At 46.6% G+C, this 18,486-nt stretch overlaps 2 protein-coding genes across 2 annotated transcripts in view; one reads left to right on the top strand and one right to left on the bottom strand.

The window, feature by feature from the left end:
- LOC142571411 (phospholipid-transporting ATPase ABCA3-like) overlaps nt 1-18,486 on the top strand; it is a 252,417-nt gene that overhangs the window by 89,871 nt on the left and 144,060 nt on the right. The window lies entirely within an intron of this gene.
- Nucleotides 1-18,486, bottom strand: part of LOC142571412 (sodium-coupled monocarboxylate transporter 1-like) — a 68,234-nt gene that overhangs the window by 34,993 nt on the left and 14,755 nt on the right. The window contains exon 2 of the mRNA XM_075679741.1: nt 17,042-17,396. Coding sequence (XP_075535856.1) covers nt 17,042-17,395 — 354 coding nt within the window. The 5' untranslated portion in view covers nt 17,396. The remainder of the gene's footprint in view (nt 1-17,041; nt 17,397-18,486) is intronic.

Genomic DNA, 18,486 nt, shown 5'->3' on the forward strand with positions numbered 1-18,486 from the left:
AATACCTAGCAGGCTGGAATTCGCAATGATCTTAAGTTATAATTAAAAAAGAACATATCCGCGCAGCAAGTATGAGTGCATATCACTGACAGTTGACGTCTGAGACGAATGAGCCGCAACGGCATTTCGGTGCAACCAAGTGATCATGATTCCGAAGTCACATATAGATCAAACTGCGAGCACATACACGTCGTCTTCTGTGGAGGCGACTTGTTTTGTAGAGTCTGGAACAAAAACTTGCCATCTGTTTTGCCTTTTTTGTTCTTACACCGATCAGGCAGACAACAAACCCGCTTTTCTTCTTTCGTGGAACAGTTCGCACGTGAAGCTTTCTGCCATATTCTAATTTGCCTGTGCCCGTCCTTGTCCCAAAAACAAAGAACATCTGACTATGGCGGTCAGAGAAAGTACTGCTTCAGAAGCGTCCTGGTGGCGCCCATCAGTGTGACGACGGCAATGGCGGGTCACCAAACTGAGCCAGCGTTCGCCACGCATTTCGAGCTCTCGTGGTTTCGTGACCGCCGCACCGAATGCCTCAACTCAGTTGGCACGCCCTCCGCTCGCTCGCTACCCACCTTATTTTTATTCTCTGCCTTCGCTACACCTCCTTCGACACGTGGCGCTCTCGGCTTGGCCTTCAGAGGCACTTCATTTTTCGGCAGATGCGTACTCCATCGCAGAGGTCGCATGAGAAGTCGCACCTCTTTCAGCACAGTCGTGCTAGACGTTCCCTTACGCCGCATCACAAGCGGCGCTTCTTCACGCGGAATTTTCGTGGTAGTTGACAATTGACTGGAAAGATCGCTTCGCCCTCCCGTCTCGTGGCTTTTCCTTCTTCCAGTGCTATGCCTCAGCGCAACACAATCACGAACGTGCCAATTTGTCCAGCCGTTCATCGCTTCACTAAACTGCGTGACGAACAGCGCAAATGAAACTGGCACGTAGCGTCGGCGTCAGAATTTCACGGATCGCGGCATCTGAGAAAACGTTCACTTTCCGAGCGCTTTGTCACTGTAGCTGGTAAAGCTTTTCCTATATGTACTACATAGCGCAAACTGGAAATCCCAATATCAGGATGCCTACCCATGCTACGGAAGTATTCAAGTTTTTCTCAGATCCCGCGGTCCGCACACTTTGGACCCCGACTGTACATACGAATGAGCCAGCTGAAACCAGAACGTACACCTCGCGAAGCCACCGATAGCAGTCAATAAACAAATGTGTTTGTAGCCGTTCGGTAACTGAACTTATCGTGTCACTGGCTGTCCCGGCTGGTCAGGCAGATGAGCGCCGGTCAACAACGAACCCTTCAGGATGCAAAATAATAGGCCTTTGGATTCTGTATGCGAGAGGCCAGCTAAAGCTTACGTAGTGCTTTACGGTATTAATCGGGACTGGCCTTCCCTGCGGCGGTCAATTAAGATGCTGTGGTGGCGGACCGGCTGCTGGGCTTCTTCGAATGAGCAAAGCACCACATCCCCTTAAGCCATCAGGTACGGCCAGTTTCCTGCCTATTGCAGTAGTACGGACTCCGATAAGGAATACTGGGTCAGGAAGCGGTGCAGACACCTTTGTCTCGTCCCTCTCATGTACGGCGAGAGTTGTCCTTCTGTTAATTATGGTGCATAAAGGCGTGATTTCAATTAATCTGTGAATGTTCCCGCCTATAAACGCTGTCGTAAGACGCCGTGATTGAGGGATGACAGGAATGCGTAGAGGGAACCGCTGGCGGGCGTACAGTCGTAACGGGAAGTGCACGGCCGGGTTCATCACGCGCTAAGCTCCGCATGGCAGCAAGTTATGCCAATTCTTTCATGCTGCGAGGCGAATTGAGCTGAACGAAGAGCAGGATGAAAAAACAAGGTGCTCTTGCTGACTGAATAAAGCGGGAACATTGAATTGTGGGAACACGAATGTTTAGCAAAATAAATTAGCGTAATTTAGTGTGCTCTAGTGATTCCCCTGGGAATCCGTGTTGCAGCTGCGAGATTGGTGCAAGCCAATGCCCGCGTCATATCGATGTACAAACGTACCCTAGGGTGAAACATTTTTGTGCATTAACTTATCCCAGCTAAATTGTGCATTAATTTATTCTAGCGAAATTTTATATTTATTTCTAATTACTACGCAATTCCTTGTGCCAATCGCTGCCAAGAGTGTGTTGAGAAAATGTGTCATGCGTGGGGGGCAGTTTCGGGAAAAGTACACGACGTACTGCAGCTATATTGATTGTAATATTTTGTCGAAAACACTTGCATCGGGAACTCTAGTACCATATTAGTACAATGCATAACGTGGCGCATTACAGACGGCGCGGCTTAAATTATGGGGTTTTACGTGCCAAAACCACTTTCTGATTATGAGGCACGCCGTAGTGGAAGGCTCCGGAAATTTCGACCACCTGGTGTTCTTTAACGTGCACCTAAATCTAAGTGCACGGGTGTTTTCGCATTTCGCCCCCATCGAAATGCGGCCGCCGTGGCCGGGATTCGATCCCGCGACCTCGTGCTCAGCAGCCCAACACCATAGCCACTGAGCAACCACGGCGGGTACGGCGCGGCTTCAGCACTAGGAAGGGTATGAAAACGACAAAGTCGAATAACGTGGTATGTTTTGAAGACAGAAATTTAGTGCTAGCATGACAATTACTAGTAGACGGACATCTGATCACAGACTATACTCAGCCTGTGTTCCGCGATTGCAGCATGTGTCCTCGCATTATAATTAAAAAATTATCCCAAAGTTAATAACATTAGTGATTATCAAAACATCAGCTGACGTCCGCTGCCACAAATAATAAATCATAAGCTATTCAATTCTGCTGTTATGCCTTCAAAAATCTTATTAGCGTACACTGAAACACATATATGGTTTAGTGATTTACTGCTTCTCGGACTTCGATTTTATGTCTCACAAATGTGCTGCGTATGTTTTGTAACGAGGAAGGCGAGGTAAAAGCTGTAGATTAAGCAGCGTGACTGGCCCAACCTCACTGATCACTTGTTGGCGATCATCAAAGCAGCTTAATGAAACATGTATTTACGAACATGCGCAACAAGTAAAATTAACAAAAACATATGAGCCCAGGAGATCAGGACAAGCAATACAAACAACTACAAGCTGATGACATTACACCTAACAAATAAGTCATTCTTTGGCCAAAATTTCAGTTAAACTGCATTTATTCCGTATGTGTGGCAAACAAATATTCTTAGTCAAAGGTAAAACGGACGCCGGTCAAAAACATTGCTTTTCTTTTCTTTTTATGTTTTTGGTCAGCGTCCGTGTTACCTCTGACTTAGCAATCCCGACCAAAGGAGCCTAATCCTAAAGAAACTTTCTATGTGCAGGTAGCCGTAGTTAGTACGTGTCCTTGGCGCATACCAGTATTCACGGTGTCGTGTGAAGTGATAGGTTATATGTTTTTTTCTAAAATTGACACGATTTGAAAGTTAGAACACCGTGTATGGCACCTTAAAATTATACGTAGGAGTTGGTGAGTGCATAAAAGTTATACAAAAAAAGTCACAAGCCCTCGGCCAGCCCGTGACAGTGTCCGATACTAAGCCAAGCCATGATCTACGGGAGCAACGCTCCAATCACAATGCCTCTCCGTAACGCACGTATACCGGGACAGGGCCTAAGTGCGACGAACCGTTTTAGCCTGGCTAAATTTAAGAGTAAGGACAGGTCACTGACAATTGTCAATATTGAACGAGTTGGCATATCTGGGTGCAGTGAGATGCAGTGTTCTTCGGCTTTTGTTGATTATGCATAAAAAAGAAATACTGCGTAATAACTATATACTATAGAGACGACACGCAGCGACACGGCGGAGGAAGCGGCTATAGCGTTAGCCATAGCACAAACCTACGCATGCTATATAATCAGCGATTCCCCGACGGCACTACGCAACTTCGCGAACGGCCGGATCTCAGCTGAGGCGCTAAACATACTAAAAACCAAACCACAAGAGAAGACAGATGCGTCCAAATCCCACAGACACCAGCCCACACCCCCGACTCAACGGGAGAGGACAACCCTAACGCGGCAGCACACAACGTAGCTCGAGGGCTCACTTTCCGAGCTGCGACGAATATAAGCTTCTCGACAGGGCCCCCCGAAGTATGGGAATGGGAAGGCAGAATGGCCAGGTTCAGCGACATCACCAACACAAGATGCAAAGATGCACTTATCCACCACCCCATCCATAACTCAGTATATCGCAAGCTGTCCAGTGGCGGCAACTACAAATCAAATCATACAAGGGTCCAATACTAATGTACACTATTTATCCAGACGTATACACAACAGATAGATGCCAAGTGTGTGGCACCAGAGCCACGCTAGAACAACACATGCTATGAGAATGCCAGTAACTAATACAGGACAATGAGAGCAAAGCCTCCATCGACAGCCTCCGCGTGCGATGGCGGGCCACGCTGCTCAGCCCGATCCTGTAGGACCAACTCTGGGCAGTCCAGCGGGCCAGGGAAGCCGCCGGGAGGCAAGAACGCTTGGCCGTCACCTCGGCGGGTGGCCCAGCCCACTAACTCGGCGAATCGTTTTGATGCGAAATAAAGTTTTCTCACTCGCTGCGTAATATGTAGGAAGTTATCAAAGTGGTGAACCGGAAGAAGGAAGGGGGGGGGGGGGTTGTCGCTTCCTATAATATTCTACCATTCTTTCAGGGAACTTTCTTCCCATAAGACGTGCGAACTTGCTCAGTTATTCGTCATTAACTATGTAATTTGAAGGAAAATAGGAGGGCCTGCTCTATCGAGTGGCTAAAACTCATTTTCAGACGCGTCCTCGTATACTGCGCCGGTATACTTTAACTTTTTGGCTAAAGTCAGCCTGTGACGGCCCCATGGAGAGGCTCCGAAAGGTAAGCGTGATTGTTCGGTGAGTTCCCTGTTTTGTAATGTTAATCTAGCCGGCACTGCTATATTCAGGACGCTCTCAAATTACGTGAAATTGTTCAGTTCGCCAGCTAGCTTGATCCGATTACGCCACAAAGTAGCTGCGATATCAGATCGCCGCTACTTTGCTGCGACGTGATATTGATATGATATGATATCACAGCTACAAAATCGCTATGATATCAGATGACAGTTAATCACAGCGCCCGTAGCACGATTTGACAGCGCCTAAGACAGCCACTCAGACAAGAGTTTCCGAGTGACACTGTCCGTAGTATACGGCTAGCCAGCCATAAAAATGAAAGAGGAGTGACGCAGCCGCACCTGTTGCGCGAAGGCAAAACGAGAAATTAGTGAGGCCATAATCTCCTGAACGGCAAAAAAGTAATATATTAAGTACAGGCTACGTAAAATAACCAAACTGTACAGCGCCATGCGGACTCCGCCGTGTCCGGAAAGAAAGAACTTGTCGGGAGGCGGAAAACTGCGGACCGACGCTTATGTATATATGCGCGGTGAAAATTACGCGCTGGGTTCCCGACTGTTTATATGTTTGGCGAGACAGCTGTATACGTGCAAAATTAACCATGAGTGTACGCCTCTATGCATTGGTGTTGTGCTCTCGCCGACAGATACAGTGATGGCGTTTCCTTTGGAACAAATTAGGGAATGCAGTCGAGCGTGAGCTCTGGGCAAGGAACTGAAGACTGCTCACCACTGTTGATGACGGAGAATTATACAAATAATATAGGAGAGACAAGAAGACTGTCTCTTTAGCTAGAAAAAAATAATTCTAGGTTATATCGACCCCTCTTTTGGAGAACGACTGACGATGTGTGTAATTAATCATATGCATGCAAGAAAGATGGACCCCTGTTGTTGTCCGCTGGCACTTTCATGACAGGGAGTGGTGCTCAGCTAATTCGTTATGCGCTTCCCAAAGCAGCTAAATATTGCTTATCACAGCTCCTCTATGTTCAACGTTGTTCAGAACGCCAGTCGTTTCTTTGGCGACGGAACACGCAGAAGTGATTTTCTGCATCCCTGAGAGCGGGTAGTGTAGAGCGAGATATAGTGCATGTACTCATAGAATATCCGTAGTAAGGCCCTTACTGCATTTGTGGTACAGTATCATGGAACATAGTATAAGCTGGGGCAAAAGAACAACCTTGAGACACAAAGCGTAACTTATCTAAGCCACGCGGCCACGCCTGAAACATCAACAGCCGTCGTGAGAATAATAAATGATTAGAAAGAGCAGAGTGTGGCTGTAGGCCAGTTGGTTATTCCTGATTTTGGGAAGTTACCGCAAGAAAGCACGATTCCAGAACCTGCTTCGTGTTGACCCTCTCTTCAAGTCTCGTGTTTTCTTGCGGCAACTTCACAAAATCATGATTAGAAAGAGAGTGTCAGATTATTTCTGAGCACATTGTTTAGATTCGCATGACTCACTTGGCCTATAATCAGCAAAGTATTAGCAACTGTTTCCCCTGAGCTTGTCTCCCGCCGTACATAACTGAAGAATGGTGCGGATAAGTGAGGACCAACCACAGGATTACTCGAATGCTGTGGGAAAGCCAACCCAGTGTTCAGGTCAATCGGCAGAGCACCAGTGAAGGTTGTGAGTTGGAATGCCACCGGATGTGCGTTGTATAGTTTGCTCTATACTATCTCTCCATTTCGCCCCGAATATGAATTGAAAATAGCAACCGCTCTTCCTAGTCAGTCAAAGACACAGTGGCTGTCAGTTTTTTCAGCTGCTTATTTGACTCAGCCGAGACCCTATCTTCCAATTTTTCTCGTGAACTACAACGCTTTTCTGTTTGCACCACACAGCACCGAAGTACCTCTGTGCGTTGGCGGCCGGGTGACGGGAGGTAGGAGTGGAGGACAGGGGAGGCTTTACTATCTCTGAATGCAACAGTATTCTTACATTATCATTGTTATCCACGTAGAGAAGTCTCCATACGCATGAAAGTACAGTTATTTCAGTTTTGAACATGAAATGAACCTGTCCGATCTTATACTGCGCACCAACGCACGTCAGAGAATGAACTGACATAAAGGTCATCACAAAACTGGGAAAGCAGTGCGCAACGAAAATCAATTATATAGCCTTGCATACTAGCAACTATTGGGAAAATAATTGCGACCGTGTAGAGTTTTAATATTAAAAAAGCAAAGCTCTATGCACCACATATTCATGATTAGTAAACCTAGAGACTCTATTGTAAGCAGAGACACTTATGACGTTCTATAGTATTGATGTCTCGGGTTCTAGTGTTATTCTTAGGTATTCTTACATTCGCGGCCATATTTGAAATATAATAACCGATGCTACCTTGCATCTCAGAGCTCTCCAAGTGGTCGAAGCTAACTTTAGCCAAGGTCTAAAAATATGCCGAAGCATTCTACAGGAGGTTTAGAAGAGTAGAATTTTCGGACAGTGGGTGATGAATATCTGACTGGTGAAGCGGGATATACGGGACCAACAGAAGGCGAGACAGACTCGAGAAGTCAAACAAACATTCTAGGAGGACGCGACATAACGGAAGCTGTTAGATATTGCACTGTACAAGACAATATTTTTGTATTGTGCCTAATTACATAATTATTTCACCAACTTCGCTAATACTAACTCAAGGGCATAACTTACAACAAGAAAGGTTGCAGAGCGTTCTAGGAAATACCTAATTCAGCTGCATCTAAGCTTCTAGCTCTTACGCAATCATTTTTCCTGCATCCTAAACAAAGCCTACGAAATATGAAAATAAAAGCACGTGACCCAGCATGCACGCCGCAATGACAGAGCTGTCAAACATGGCGCGTATGAACGAACAGAGCATTTAGCCTTGCGTGTTGCCGCTTGAAAATTGCTATGAGGCAGACATGCGCGTTGCCGACTCGATTAACGCCCGTTATGTGCTTCTCTAGGGGTGGTGCATGATAGCGGTAAGCAGGCTGTGCTGGCTCTGCTCTATCACTTTTCAAGCGGCACCACAAATTAAATGCACGGTTCGTTCATACGCGGCCCGCTTAACAGCGCTGTAATGGCTGCGCGCAAGCGGCCATATCTCGTGCTTTTAACGCTGTTGCAGTGACACGGGTGTTGGCCACGCGATTAACGCCATACAGTGATGTGCTTCTCTCGTGGAGGTTCATAATAGCGATAAGCAGACTCTCTTGTCTCTGTCCTATCACTATTTAAGCGGCAGCACGATAAGTTAAATACGCTGTTCTATCACACGCGGCCCGTTTAAGAGCACTGCAATGGCTGTGCGCAAGCGGGCATATCTCGTGCTTTTAATGCTATTGCAGCGACGCAGTCGTTGGCCGCGCGATTAACCCCAGTGATGTGCTTCTCTCGCAGCGGTTCATAACAGCGATAAGCAGATTATCCGGTTTTTGCCCTACCCATTTTAATGCGGCCGCACGATAAGGTAAATGCACAGTTCTATCGCACGCGGCCCGTTTAAGAGCACTGCAATGGCTGCGGGAAAGCGGGCGTATCTCGTGCTTTTAATGCTACTGCAGCGACACAGTCGTTGGCCGCGCGATTAACGCTAGTGATGTGCTTCTCTCGCAGCGGTTCATAACAGCGATAAGCAGATTATCCGGTTTTTGCCCTACCCATTTTAATGCGGCCGGAGGATGAGTTAAATTTGCCGTTCGTTCACAAGTCGCCCGTTTAACAGCACTACAATGGCTGCAAGCAAGCGGGCATATGACGGGCTTTTAATGTGATTAGCATGGTTAGGATTCTTCGTGCACTTTCCAGTATCTATGCTGGTATCTATGTGTCCCCTCTAACCGTTACCCATGTTGGCATGAAAAAGGTAGTGGGCATGTCGGGCATTTGAATGAACCTCTTTGACGCCAACTTGGGTAACGATCCGCGCCGCTCTTCAATGACACGGAAAAATCCTTTAATATTTATCGGGTGCTTGGCTCATACATGACGCGTTTCTGCTATGGTAGTGTGGTTAGTTGCTACAATGCTACAATGCCAATCGCATGAACGTCGAGGTTTATCATGAGATGAGTTCTGTCGGAGTGTTTTAAACTTAATAGCTTTCTTTGCCTCTTTCTACCGTTTCCGCGGTTGGTCGGAGGTCTGTGGTAGATGGTCGGTGGTTTTATTCAGCAAGGAAAATGTTCTTTCGTTCGCTCTCTCTCCCTCTCTTTCTCACTCGTTCGCTTTTTCGTGGGCACGTTCCGGCGATTCATCTACATTCACGATCATCGTTGGTTATTTGCACAGTTTTATATTTCGCAGGCTTCCCGCAAGACGCAGAAAAAAAAATTAATTGAAGGGGCACTTATAGTTATCTCTACGTGGATGAATGCGGCAGTATTGCGGCCATGTCCGCATAAGCGCGGCGGCTTCCGGCGGCGCCACTGGCGGAGTCACGTGATTCGAGCGACCACGACAGCAGAAGCGCCGCGATGTAGCGAGATCAACGGTCTTCCTGACAAGCTACGAACAATGCAAGGTCGTGGGTTAGACTCCCACCAAAGGTCGTGCGTTCGATTGCCTTAGTTAACTCTACCTTAATTACCTCTGACTTAACATCACCTTAAAACACCAAAGGTCGTCGGTTCCACTTCCACCAAAGGCCATGGGTTCGTAGCCTTTTTGAACCATCGTGAAAGGTCACGCCAACGCCTACAACGCCAAGTTTTTTGCCTCATGAGCCATATAATTCTTTCGCATTAATAATTATTTAACATGTGGGAAGTTAGAAGCTGCTGGATTAGATGGATCCTAAGACGATTTACAACTTTGTCATTCAAAGTTTTGCGCTGAAGTCAATGCTTGCGAAGTTCGCCAAATTCGTATGTATGCAGGTAAACAGAATACAAAAGTTGTGTGAATTGCTCCATATAATCGCTAACAACATGCTCTTATTCTGGTTCTTCTAGAGTGCTTCGGCATACGTTTAAACCTTGACTGATGCTGGCTGAGATATACATAGCTGAGTCATCGGAGACGCCATAGTCGAGGACTGATTATTAGACTGCTCGAACATCAACAGTGATTGATTGTGGTGTGTACTCCGTTTCAGACATCAGGTGCAACGCTGTCGAAGCTACGCAAGAAGTTCGGTCAAGAACAATTATCCCTACGCGCGTTCCGTCCGTCCGTCGCAGCGGTTCAAACGGCGCTTGCTCGCACGAGCGAGGCTGTCGCGACAGGCTGCAAACAAGTAATCCGAGAAGAAAACAACGGAAAGCGAAGTGACCTAAAACAACGCATAAGCAGCCGCATACCACAGCCTGTTTGTTCATAAGGATCAAAGCTTTTTTGCTTCATTACGAGCCTATATAAAGAACAGGTTCGCACGATGGCGGTCATCAAACTTTTCTACGCGCGAACGCAACCACTGCAATAAGTACCTCTGGTCTCCAAATCTTTGCACTTGATGTCTGAAACGGAGTGCATAATAAGGCAGAACGCTTTAAGGGTTAACATAGTAAAGTTTCTTTAACGCGACAGCGTGAAGGGCCCCGTGTCACAGAAAATCCGGTGTTGGCGTAGGCGGAGTTGTGGGTGAGGGAAAATTTCCGTATATATTTAGGTATATGTACATGCGACGCCTTGCTTATATGACATGTGGTATGTGCGGGTTAAATTACCCCACCATTCTGTCACTAAAGTTGATCATACCTTATCTTACATTCTTGATAAAATTATTCCTCGCAATCTTGAGAATGAAAGCCCACAAGCAAATGTCATGGAACTAAACACCGACAGCGCATGCCTTTTATGTTAAACCTTCCCAGTGTGAAATATTAAAGGTGCGAAAAAAAATGAAATAAATTATTGGGTCTTACTTGCCAAAACCACTTTCTGATTATGAGGCACGCCGTAGTGGAGGACTCCGGAAATTTCGACCTCTGGGGGTTCTTTAACTAAACCTAAATCTAAGTACACGGGTGTTTTCGCATTTTCGCCCCCATCGATATGCGGCCGCCGTGGCCGGGATTCAATGTAAAGTGCGCAACAATATCTCAAACCTGAAAATGATGTAATTTTTTGGCACGGCTGTGCACTGCTTCCGGGATCGGCGCACGCAAGAGGCCGCGTTTCTACCAGAAAGCTGGCCTTCGTGCACAGCATTCGCCGCCAGCGTTTCCCGGTAAACGTTACGGTTACGTCAGTTGCAGTTGCCGAGAAGCGTGAGGAGGAGTCAGGGATCTCTGGATGCTATCGCGTTCCACTCTTAAAGGTGGAGCTTAAGGATCTTCCAGGTTTTTTTTCTCGTAGCTTTAGCCTCAACGAGACATTTTCATGCAATGTCGTGCTGAACAAGCGACTTCGCCTGCCCTCGTCGTCTTTGACTGGTTCTGAAGTTTGACCTGCGCTGTGCCACGAACCCTTGTGCTAAGACTTATTCGTGCTCCTGAGCCTGAGCACGCAGATAGCTTTTTTTTCTTATTCCGCCACGTCAAGACTAGCCGCCTCGACCAGTAATGGAACGGGCGAGCTCACTCGGTGCTGCCAGTCACTCAACGTAACCGCCAAGCTGGGGAAGTCGGTACGCATTTAGGAGCTACGGCCCAACGGCGTGACGCCTACTCTCCACATCACTGCTGCATAAAACAATAAAAGCAAACACTTTCTTTCCGGAGTTGTCGTGTAGCTTTTGCCGGTAGGAGTGCTTCACTCCATATTCAGCGTGCGTACGACGGAAGCTCAGGATGAAGGTGGCAAACCGAGAAAATGGGCCACACGGAAACGTGTTCAATGTTTTTGTTCGGCAGTGGAGCGTATGCATGGCGATTTGACGCCACGGGCCTCGCGAGCGGCCTTGTTTCGCCAGCCTTCGCTGCTTGTCAACGGTGTGTGGAAACCACCTGTGCACCTTTTCTTTCTTTTCTCCTCTCCATCGCCTTTTCTCCCTCTTTTGTTACGCGTGTCGGAAACACTGTCAGCTTTGATCTTCAAGTCCTTGCTATGCATTACGGGTAGATGTGCATTTAATAGATTAGAACAAAACAGTTCGTAAAATTTGTAAAGAGTCACGATACAGAATAAATATTTGACTAAACTATGGAGTGTGCGGTATGAAATCCCGTTCGCGGCGGCAGCATTTCGATGGAAGATAAATGCGTCAACACTTGAGTACCGTGCATTGGGTGCATGTTAAAGAATCCTGGGTGGTAATAATATCGATAATCATATCGTGGTTTCGGCACTTTAAGACCCAGAAATAAATTTCTTTTTAATCTTGATAAACCGTGGATCCAGATTGAAGATATGTATCGGGAAAGGAAAGTTGGTAGTGAGTGTGCATGTCGCGAGCTAAATACTACAGTACCCGGCGTGGTTGCTTAGCGTACCCGGCGTGGCACCCGGCGTGGTTGCTTAGCGGCTATGCAGTTGGGCTGCTCAGCACGAGGTCGCGGGATCGAATCCTGGCCACGGCGGCCGCATTCCTATGGGGGCGAGTTGCGAAAATACGCGTGTCTTAGATTTAGGTGCATGTTAAGGAACCCCGGGTGATTAAAACTCGCTACCTATCGTAAACCGCTGTTCTTTTCCGAGACTGTTAAACATTACTTTAGTTTCTGCAGATTAATTTTTAGACTAGATAACCCTACTCCTTCACAGACTCTAGAGGCTGTCTTGCAATACTGAACTCTTGTTCGCTTCCCCGGTTATTCATCATTACTTTTGTCTTCTGCATATTAATCTTCAATCCCACTCTTACACTTTCCCTGTTAAGGTCCTCATTCATTTGTTGTAGCTCGTCTGCAGTGTTGCTGAATTGAACAATGGCATCGGCAAACCGAAGGCCGCTGAGGTATTCGCCGTCGATCCTTACTCCTAAACCATCCCAGCTTAATAGCTTGCATACTTCTTCCGAGCACGCAATAAATTGCATCGGAGAGATTGTGTCTTCTTGTCTGACCCCTTTCTTTATAGGTATCTTCCTACTTTTCTTGTGTAGAATTAAGGTGGCTTTGGAATCTCTGCAGATATTTTCCAGGGTATTTACGTAAGCGGTCTGCACTCCTTGATTACGCATTGCCTCTATGACTGCTGGTATCTCTACCGAAGCAAATGCTTTTTCGTAATCTATGAAAGCCATATAGAGATGCTTATTAAACTGTGCGGATTTCTCGATAAATTGATTAATGACATTAATGTGATGCATCGTAGAGTTTCCATCCTGAAGCCAGCCGTTTCCTTTGGTTGACTAAAGTACAGTGTTGACCTTATTGTATTGGAGATTATTTTGGTAAATATTTTATATAATACTGGGAGAAAGCTAATGGGCCTATAATTTTTCATTTCTTAAACGTCCCCCTTTTTGTGGATTAGTTTGATTAGTTGGTGGATTAGTTTGCATTCTTCCAGTTTTCTGGGACCCTTGCAGTCGATAGACACTTCGTATAGAGAGCCGCCAGTTTTTCTAGCATTATTTCTCCTCTATCTTTGATTAAATCGACTGTTATTCCATGTTCTCCTGCCGCTTTCCCCCGTTTCATATCTTGCAAGGCCATTCTGACCTCTTCTCTTGTTATAGGAGGAGTTTCTGTGTCATGTTCATTATTGTTTCGAATGGAGTACTCCTGAGTCATCTGGGTACTGTACAGGTCAGTGTAGAATTCTTCTGCTGCTTTTATTACAGCTTCGAGACTGCTGATGATATTACCCTGCTTATCTTTCAGCGCATACATCTGGGTTTGTCCTATGCCAAGTTTCGTTCTCACTGATTTCAGGCTGCGTCCATTTTTTACGGTTTCTTCAGTCTTTCTCACCTTATAATTTCGAATATCAGTTATTTCCGCCCGCCTTGTTGATCAGTTTTAGCAGTTCCACGAATTCTATCTTATATCTTAAGTTTGAGAGTTGTTCTTTGTCGTCTTTTTATTGGGTCCCTTGTTACTTGGGACAGCTTGCCTACTGGTTGGTTGCCTTGGTGCTTTGCCTCCCACTTCAATTGCTGCCCCTGAAGCCAGTCTCATTACGGTTTCATTCATTCCCTCTATGTCATCATCATCATCTCTATGTTCTAAGGCTGCATATTTATTTGCAATTACCAGCCTAAATTTGTCTGCTTCTACCCTTAAGGCCTCTAAGTTGACCTGTTCCTTCTTGACCAATCTTACTCTTTCTTTGTTGAAACTGAGGTGAATCCTACCCCTCCCTAGCCTATGATCACTGCACTTTACCGTACCTATCACTTCTGCATCGTGCATTACGCTGGGATAGGCAGAAAGTATGAAATCAATTTCATTTCTTGTTTCACCATTAGCGCTTTTCCAGGTCCACTTTATATTGCTACGTTTCCTGAAAAAAGGTTTTCATTATTCTCAGGTTATTCCTTTCTGCCCATTCTACCGGCATCTCTCCTCTAGCTTTTCTAGAATCGACGCCGTAGTTGCCAATACTTGCCCGTTCACCCGTCTGCTTTTTCCCCACTTCTGTATTGAAGTCATCCATTACTACGGTATACCGAGTTTGCACTTTTTTTCATCGCTAATTCAACATCTTCATAAAACTGATCTACTTCCTCATCGTCGTGACTGCATGTTGGAGTGTAGGCTTGTACTACCTTTAATCTATACCTTTTATTAAGTTCGATTACAACTACTGCTACCCCCTCATTAATGCTGTAGAATTCGCCAATGTTTCCCACTATGCCGTATGGATTCGGAACCTTGCCCCGTATTGCTTCTTATCAGGGAGACCTCTACAACAGAGGAAGTGGCCATTATTTAGCAATGTCTAAGCCTCACCAGTTCTTCCAATCTCACTAAGGCCGATAATATCCCAAACAACGTCTGAAAGTTCCTCGAAGTGTCCTGTTAAGCTGGCCTCACTCGACACAGAGTTCAGCTGTTAAAGGTTGACAGGGTCAGTTTCCATTGGCCGCCTGTCCGGACCCAGAGATTCTCAGCACCCTCTGCTGCGTTACAGATCTGATCACCGCCTTGGCCAGGTGGTTCGCAGCTGCTGGGGACTGAAGGCCGTGGGTTAATTGTAGATATCATCAGGAAGGTTGTGGCCGAATACTGCACCAGGGAGGCCAATTCCTGTTCTGGTGAGGGAGTGTATTTGTTCAAGCCTAGGGGGCCTTCCTAATTTGGTTGTAGCTGGATTAGTATAGCTCCAGTCGCTCTCGGCATCTTTCGCCGGTGTCAGGCGTCGCTCCAAGCCTGTAGATGTAGTGCACTGGTGAATGTGAAATTCGGATACACCATCATAAAAAAAGACAATAAAATAACCCGGGGGGTGGGGGAGGGGGTATTTGAACTTCCGACTGCCGCAACCGAGAGAGAGAAAGAGAGAGAAAGGCAAAGAAAAGACAGGGAGGTTAACCAGAGATTATCTCCAGTTGGCTACCCTGTACTGGGGGAGGGGCAAGGGGATGCAATAGGTGAGAAAGAAAGAAGGATAAGAAAAAAGAGAAAAAAACCTAAATCCGCAACCAAGCATTCCAAATAGCTCAGTAAGATAATCCCGAAGGTGGCTAGGCTACCTTGTCGCCGAAAAGTACGGCCTAGAGGTCCCTACATGCCTAAGGAATCCGCTTATTTGTCCGCCCTTTACGGGTTTAAACGCTGCGGGCCTAAACGCTGGGGAGTCGGGAATCGTATGGCTCATTTAACCTACAGTGGTGCTTTCTTCGATTAGTCAGACATGGTTTGAACATTTCGCGCTTTTAAGCAATTCACGGCTCCGCAACCGTCAAGGTCGCAATACAATTCTCGGGAATACAAACGAAAATAAGAAAGAAAGAATAACTGCAGATGTAGACGAAAAAAATGGACGTATATACGATCGTTCTGACGTGCTGAAAATCTCTGTTAACTTTACAGCTAGGTGTTGTTGGTACTTGTTTTTCATTATTCTTTGCGTGAATACTGTAAACAAAAACCTTCTCGTCATTTTTCTCTGTTGCCTTTGTGCGGAAATTTCGCTTCCTCAAAGAAAGCCCGTTTTGGAAGCGCGCCTAGTAAGTTGCTGCGGATAAGTTCTTGAACATTTGAAGTGTTACGGAGTATGTAGTGCCAACACGTATTCGCGTATTAGGCTCCTCGAATATGTTCTCAAGATCTGTATCAGCTAGCTTCTATGTATTGTGGGCTTATAAAGAGGGAATCGCGGCAGGTGCAGATGTTCGGAATGCATGTATTTAGTTGCGTGAACTTTTTGTCATCTGTGTGATCTGTGGGTAAGAAACAACTAATTCGACGTCTGATAACAATAGAAAGCAGAATCCCGACCACTGAAGGCATACTTTGGCGTCGCGAGAAACATATTTGTGTGCAATGCTAGCCCGTGAGAAATTTGACGCGTCCGTGCGCATGACGGGAGGCGACTCCCCGCCAGAAGCGCCACATCACTGAAAGACCATGCGTGAGGCTCCATTTAAGCTATCGTTAAAGCACAAAAATTCGCAAAAGGGAAATATAAGAGTTACGGCATCTACTCATAGGGCATTGTCGAGTTATGGCCAACGAGCACTTAACATTTTGTTACCACATCGCCGATTCCCAAGCAATTCGAGTGTGCAATAAGGGCGCCGATGCACTGCAATATGCATTCACGTGAAGTAGTCAGAACTATTGCATTACAACATTGGGAACCCTTTGCAGCGCAAACCGTTGACCGTTAAAGATTCGTAATGGTCAAGTTGCCTATCTCTATTGCCGCAAATTCTTTTTTTACTCTAGTTGTACAGGAAATCTGGGCAATTGCTTTTTAACCTTGAGACCTCCACATCTATAACCTTTCGCGTAGCGCTGAATATGATAGAAATTTGAGTGCAAACAGCTTAGCTTTGAAATTGAAAGCCTAACATAAGATTTACTACAATGGCAAAGCCTTTAGCGCAATTAAAGAAAGACATGGGCGTGAGGGAGACACAGGACAGCGCTAACATAGGATAACAGATGTTTGCGTTCCCTAGAATATGAGTTCAGCATAAGGTTCTGTTGCCTCCGTGGTTACTTTCCCTGCCGTCAATGCCTTGATGAGGCGGCAGGTAACTGCAAATTAATCACTTATTAACCTGCGATGAGACCTGGCGCGTGAGACACGAGGATAAACGGCCAAGCTCGCAAGTCGCGCAAGTGATTCGCCGCAGAGAAGCCTCGCTCACCTCGTAGGCGCTGGTGACGTGCAGGCCGTAGAAGACGGGCATGTAAAGGTACGCCGTGGCCGGGATGACGAGGCAGTAGGAGAAGATGATGAACAGGTACTGCGTGCCGTAGATGTACATCTCGGAGGCCGTGCCGAGCAGCGTGATGGCCGACATGAAGCTGGCCAGGATGGATAGCGCCACGGGAAAGACGCTCATGCTGCGGCCGCCCATCAGGAAGTCGTCGGTGGTGGCGCCCTTGCGGACGCCCCTGACCGCGTAGTAGATGCCGATGGAGGCCGAGACGCAGAGCATGCCGCCGAACACCGCGTAGTCCCAGACCGTGAACCGGCTCACCAGGTGCGCTGCTTGCATGCTGCGAGATGCAAGCTGGGCTAGTAACGCTTCTCAATCGGCAGGGCGGCCACCCTCGCTGTAAATGGAGGCAGTGGTAGCAAGCATCCAGACATTGCAGGCCGCACTGCAGAATGCACTGCACCAGACCGCCGTGACAGATTTCGACAGCGTCAATCTGGCACGCCCGTTTATCGGCGACGAACCAATAGTCGATCGTTAAAAGTGAACTACATCGCATTCTAAAACTAGCAGAACTTCTATGTCGAAAGCGTCCAAAATACGAGAAAAAGACTGAGACAGCAGCCCAGCCAGGATATTTTCTGGTAATTGAATTGAATTGATTTATTGACGTCACACTGACATACGTACGGGCGTTGAGGTTACCGTATGATACTTAGAGACACAATTTCGGGCTACATCATCTCCGGCAACGATAAACTTTTTCCCTGGAGGTGAGTAAAAATTTACTATCGAAAAACCACTCTACCAGCCTAACCTAGTTTACTGTCCCTCTTCAGTGTCCGTGAAAAGTCTCCCTGCCTGTAAAGTGACGATGTTTCCTCAAGCTGCACGCGATCGCAGCCGGAAAATTTGACTAACTACTGGCTGCGAATGGACCACTCCTTTAGATGCCTCCAGCAGGTCTCTCGTGGCGATTTATAACCTAAACTTTAAATAATGTCACCAAAAAACTTGCCCCAGTTTATACGACCTGCTTTTGTTAGTCCTGAGCCAAGGAGGTCTGAGGTCTCTTACGAAATCTAGCGAAGAGACGAGAACGGGAGAACTGTGAACATGCACGTTGCACAGCGACACTTAACGACACATGCACGGTGAGCATGAATGTCCTTGCTGCGGGTACTCGTTCATACTCACTCGTAGCCCGATGGCGTGCTTGCGTGTTTACAGCGTCATACTCCATTCAACACGGACTTTACGCAGATGTCTTTGACCATAACAGCTCAATTTATAAATACTTGTGCGCAAGAAACACTGGAATACTGGAACCGGCAAGGTCAGCGATGCTATGCTACGCTTGCACCACTTGCTAAATTGTCTACTGCAAGTGACTTGATAACATGTGAATTAGTAATTGGAACCTTGTGGCG

Source organism: Dermacentor variabilis, chromosome 2, assembly GCF_050947875.1.
Source record: "Dermacentor variabilis isolate Ectoservices chromosome 2, ASM5094787v1, whole genome shotgun sequence".
Lineage (NCBI taxonomy): Eukaryota > Metazoa > Arthropoda > Arachnida > Ixodida > Ixodidae > Dermacentor > Dermacentor variabilis.